General features: G+C 31.6%; 1 protein-coding gene across 1 annotated transcript in view; it reads right to left on the bottom strand.

Moving 5' to 3' along the window:
- LOC129227509 (reversion-inducing cysteine-rich protein with Kazal motifs-like) overlaps positions 1-5,280 on the bottom strand; it is a 147,548-nt gene extending 142,268 nt beyond the window's left edge. The window contains exon 1 of the mRNA XM_054862085.1: positions 5,162-5,280. Within this exon, the coding sequence (XP_054718060.1) occupies positions 5,162-5,225 (64 nt within the window). The 5' untranslated portion in view covers positions 5,226-5,280. The remainder of the gene's footprint in view (positions 1-5,161) is intronic.
- Positions 5,281-6,118: the final 838 nt, after the last annotated feature.

Genomic DNA, 6,118 nt, shown 5'->3' on the forward strand with positions numbered 1-6,118 from the left:
GTTTTTTTCCCCACTATATCTTTTAAGTTTGACCCCAGCAATATTCTTTTCATCCATGCGTTTAGTGGGTGTGATACGATTTCGGCAATCTTTGGCCAAGGCAAAATTAAGTTGTACAAAATAGTCAAAAAAAAACTCCTGAAATTAAGGAACCTAGTGAAGTATTTATGGACCCAATCTTTCATCATGATGCCTTAGCTGCAGCTGGAGAAAACATTTTGCAAATATTATGCACAGGTGACGCAAAATATTTGAACCTATCTTTGAATACTTTGCAATTTAATCTTTTTATGAAACTAGTATACAGGGCTAAGATAAATCTTGCAGGGCTACCTCCAACGTGCGGGGAGAGGGGGGGAGGATGCTGGACGTTATCACTCATATCGGTTCTACCACCAAATTCAAAGTTGGTTGGGCAACATAATTGAACCAGAGAAATGGGGTTGGGAACACGCAGAAAGCAAGGTCTAATGCATGTTGACACGAAAAGAGATTCAGTTACTCAGAATCTTTTGAAGATTGTGCCTTGTACCTGCAAGAAAATTGTACTGGAGCCTGTTCTTGTCACAAGGCAGGTTTAAAATGCTCCAGCACGTGCAAACACTACAGTGGCACAAATTGTGAAAATGTTGCAGAAATTTCATCTTTGGATGAGACTGCTGAAGAAGATTTGTTCCAGGAGCTTTTGGAATTACCGCAACAAGGAGATGAACAATTAAAGGACCACAGCTTCTTTCTACCCCCTACAGATTCTGAACCGGGAGAACCTGGACCTTCAAAACGGCTTCGAAGAAGATACACAGCGTATTCTGTTGTCCTTTCTCTATTTGCTTTAAGGTCGAATGAATCTCTCTGTAATTTAAACCTGTATTATTCTGTCTGTAATTAATCTATATTAAGCTTCTACAGTTTGATTTTCATTTTGAAAGGTAATTCTTTTAGGTTTTTCATGCCTCAAAAAGTCAGTTTCTGCAGAATTTTTTGAAAGTGTTCATTACGTATTACTATTGTACCTTTATTTACGCATTATTATGTCTATTGTTTGCTTATTATCACCCTAATATTTATTCATTCACATTTATATTCGAATATTGCATTTTCGTTTGTAATAGATGATACGAATTATGTGCTTTAAATGAATGAGAAGATTATGTAATTCAATTACAAACTGCAGTATAAATCATATGTTATTGGAGTCTGCCTAAAGACTACCTCTGTCAGATTAGAAATATTAGTTCGTGAGCGGTGGGGGAGGGTTTATTATTATTATTGTATCTGAGCATAGGATGCATGACTGTGTTGATTGTTTGCTTATTAGCTGCCTAATATTCATTCCTTCACATTAATAATTAAAAATCGCATCTCTGTTTGCAATAATTAGACTAGAATGTACGAATTATATCGCTCAAATGAATGTATATATTGTGTAATCCAGTTACAAACAGCAATATATCATCTATTATTGGAGTCTGATGAAGACTACCTCTGTCAGATCAGAAAAGTTAGTTCGTGAGCAGTAGGGAAGGTTTTATTATTATTATTATTATTATTGCATCGTCGTATGTGCTTTAAATGAATGTGTATATATGTATTTCAGTTTCGTAATACATCGTTTGTTTTTGGAGTCTAGTGGGAACTAATCTGTCAGCCAGAATTGCTACTCTGTGTCCAGCCGGGGGGGGGGGAGCAAAAAACTCAAACTACTCTAACTGTCAATAAACTCTCTGAAACTAAATTTTCTATTCAAGTTCTAATAGTTATGACGCCTTGCTTTCGGTGTGAAAGCTTTTTTTTTTCGGAGTGGAGGAAAACTGCCTATTTTCAAAGAGCTATAGCAAGCTTGTTATTTGTGCTACAAAAAAGTTGTAAGTGCAAAAGTTGTAGGAAATTTTATGTTCTTTAAACTTTACATTTAAAACTTTTTTCTAAGTTGAACCATTTCGGAGATATTTTGTAAAAAACAAAAAAAGTCATAAATTTTTGTGGTTATTCGGCCCCCAAAAGTTCTCCCGGGGTCTTTCGTGTTGGATAACTTGGTTTTTCCATGTCGGCACCAATATGTACAAATTAAAAAAATAAAATCTTTGACCCCATTTTTTGCAAGGTAAAATGTATCTATTGACTGGACTATTACGTATAGTGCTTCAAAACTTACTGGTAGGTTAAAAAGAAAGAAAGGAAAAGCTGACTCAATGTATGGAGGGATCGAGTGCAGGCAATTTCGTGCAAATTTTTGAACTGTAGGTTCTGTTTGTATGAAATTCACGAAATTTTTAACTCGCAAATGTAAACCTTTATTTTCATGAAAATCACGGCTCGTGAAAACAAGTTCTTTTACAAAAAGCAAATTTTCACAGCAGAGCTAGAGTACAATAAATGGCAAAAATGCAAAATAAATAAATAAATAAAAATAAATAAAAATAAACCGAAAATTTTGCAGTTAGTGCCTTTTACCTTCCCACGGCAGTACAAGTCTATAATGGTTCTTTTTTATCTTTATTTATTGTTCCCAAATGTCATAAATTATTATTATACTGTTCATATTTATTAATATTTGATCGTAGCATCATGCCTTTATTTTATACTTTACTTGTTCATAGTTAAATTAATTACATTTTGATAAAGCACTTCTTGTATGAAATTATGCAATATGCTAACAAGTACCTTTTGTTTCTTTTTGAAAATTTTCTAATAGTTGCATTTATGCTAGCATTTCAGTATCACATTATCCCCCTGCCCCCGCCTCCAAAAAAAAAAAAAAACACGGAATTCTGGAATTGAATTTATGTTTGAGTATTGTAATCGTTAGATGACAGTAATAAATCCAAAATTAACAGTGAAAAAAAATTTGACTTTTAAAAATGTAATATTAACAAGTTGACGCTAAGTAAAATATATCAGAACGAAATAGGAAATAGAGTATCACTACCAAATAAAAATTTCACTTAAAGTATGAAAAATGATATTTTTTCCCATCCCAGCATTATTTGATTATTAAACAACAGTAATTAATAATTACTTTTAAAAACATTAACATTAATTTTTAACATTAACAAATTAACGCTAAGTAAAATATAACAATTAGCAACAGAAAATATAGTTAGTACCTTTATAAATAAAAGTTTCATTTAAAGCTTAGAAAATGATATTTTTTTCAACCCAGTATTATTTGATTGCTAAAGAACAGAAATTAAATTTGACTTTTAAAACTGTAACATTTACAAAATGACGCTACTTAAAATGTCAAATAAAGCAAGAGCAAATGTAGTATCAATACCAAATAAAAATTTCATTTAAGGAATAGAAATTGTCGTACTGTTTTTCCATCTTAAAACGGTCGTAGTCTTTTTCTTATATCTGCAACGAAGTAAGTGTTCAATTACTTACTTCATCACGAAAGTCAATGCAGTAAAGTTAGATATTCAAACAATGCAAAGAAGATCCCCCCCCCCCGCGCGTGTACATTTCGACATTTGAAAGTGACTAACAGGCATACGTAACAAATGAAAAAAATTCCAAGACTGTTATACAATAATTCAGAGTTGGTAAATTCGAAATGTTAATTTAAGCAGCTTATTAGTTGTTCTATCCTGTTATATATAATAGCCAAAATCACTGCTCGAGTAACACTCTGACGTCACCAGCAATGAAGCTGTTTATAAACATGAGTCATACTTAACAATTGAGAATGTTTATTGAATTTTGTATATATTTTTACGAGAAAATAGCTGAGATTCTCGATACGTACCAGAAATTAATAATTCTGCTTTTTAATTGTTGCCAAAAACAATGAAAAATAATAGTAATTTTAAGTTTAAATGCTTCCTCTTTTTAATTGTTCTCAAAAACAATGAAAAATAATAACAGTTTTAAGTTTAAATACTTCTGTTTTCTAGTTGTTTCCGAAAACAATGAAAAATTACAATAATTATAAAGTTAGTTTTGTTAATAAAATTAACAAATTAATTTCAGGGCTGGAAATCATACGTTTATGGATTCTTAGCATTTTAAACTTTGCAAATAATGCAGGTTTTTGAAGATGTTTTTGATTCAAGCCAAGCGATCAGTTTAAAAGCGCAATCTTCAACCTGAAAATTAGTTTGTTAACTTGTGTAGACAAAATTAAGTTTACAGTAACTATTAATTTCAGATTTTACATTGTTTTTGGCAAATAAAAAGTTTTCTTGTTGTTTATAATATATTTTCTTCAGTAGAATATACAGTTTTGTTGTTATAATATGAATAAGTTACGCAGAGAAATAACAAGAGCGTGGGGGGGGAGAAATCGTGCGGGTGAAATGACATTCCAAAATGAAAAAAAAAAAAAAAAAAAAAGAAAAAGAAAAAGAAAAAAGAAGAGAACGAAAAAAAAGAGAAAGATAAAAGTTTCACTTCTATCGTGTGTCTTTACGACGCACATTTTTTTTTTCAAGGCTTTAAAATACTTCTTGACATTTTTTTGAAGATTAAAATTCATTTCGAGAAAGTGAAAGATCGTAGTAATGATCAAGTCCATGAAAAAACTAAGTTCTTAAGATTGAAATAGAAGATGGTAGGAAAAGAAGAGATGTGTGAACTATTTTAGTGTTTCAATTTAGAATTTTGACGATTGTATTTAAAAAAATAACTAAACATTCAAATGAAATATTGAAAAAAAATTAAAAAAAAAACTGCGTTTTGTTCCCATCTTTTCACGGTGTTAAGTTTCCATTTAAAACTCAAAGCGTCAAAATACGCTTGTCTATATTTCTCTTTAAAACTCAAAGCGTCAAAATACGCTTGTCTATATTTATTTCTCTTTAAAACTCAAAGCGTTAAAATGCGCTTGAGTAAATTTGTATTTAAAAGACAAAGCGTGAAAATACGCTTGTTTGAATTTCTATTTAAAATACAAAGCGTGAAACTACGCTTGTCTAAATATCTATTTAAAATGCAAAGCGTGAAAATACGCTTTTCTAAATTTTTATTTAAATTATAAAGTTTGTCTGAACTTCTTTTTCAAATACAAAGCTTGAAAATACGGTTGTCTAAACTTTTGAGGCGTATTAACGATTTTCAATGAGGAAAATGCATTTTTATAGGTGTTAATAATATCTTTGTTGTTATTATTATAACTCTTTTTTTTGTCATTTTCTAGTTCAATAATTAAATTTGAACCTACCTTGGGAAAATACTCCAGTAATACCAATTGTCAAAAACAAGGCACAAATATATAGAGACTGCATTGTTAACTTTCAGAAGCACATGTTCCACTACACCCTTAAGGCATCCCGATGTTTTTCATTCAACTCATCTAAACTTACTCACTTCGTCACACTGCCTGCTCCTTCACACTTCAAAAATCACAAGCGCGCCACATCTGGCGCAGTATCACTTTCTCTGGCTCAAGCTGCAGGAAATTCGCAATGATGACACAACGCTCAAGAATTTGAAATAGTTCACTTGTTTTTACATCAAAAAATGAAAAAAATGTTTGGAGAAATAAAGGAAGAAAGAAATGTAATTAGTGCATGGTTAAGTTCATTCACTGCAAAAACAATTTAGAAACGTTCCTGGAAAATAATGCGCAGCTAATGTGCCCAATTTCTGCCAGTAACATACCTTGAAAAAACAGGAAGATTTTCGGCTAAATATCAGTAACCTTCCTGAAATTATCCTGGAAGCATCCTCGAGAATTCAGAGTTCTTCTCGTTTAAAACTAGTCGTGTCTCTGAAACTTTCAGAGTAAACTTAGGAAGGTATAATAAAATAGCTTGGCGCTTTCCTGATTTTGTATCAAGAAAGTTACAAAAGAAGAACTGCAAACATTGTCCAATTTAAGGCATAATTCCAAGTAAGTATCAAGAATTTAACTTACCTGCAATCCTTACAAAGCAACAATATTCTGAGAATTATTTGTTTCCTTCGGAAACTTAATCACTCTGGGCGGGTTGCGATCGAAATGAATTCTGTGCACTTAGAAAATACGCTCATTTAATCTTTAAACTGGGACCTAAAAATATTTTTCACAGCAGTGAGAATCTTGCATTCACTGCTGTGGCAGCTTGTAGAAATTTAGGAACGCTTTTGACAATGATACTTGATTTTCTCAGAGAGTGGATAAAAACCTGTGAAATCC

Source organism: Uloborus diversus, chromosome 8 (genome assembly GCF_026930045.1).
Source record: "Uloborus diversus isolate 005 chromosome 8, Udiv.v.3.1, whole genome shotgun sequence".
NCBI lineage: Eukaryota > Metazoa > Arthropoda > Arachnida > Araneae > Uloboridae > Uloborus > Uloborus diversus.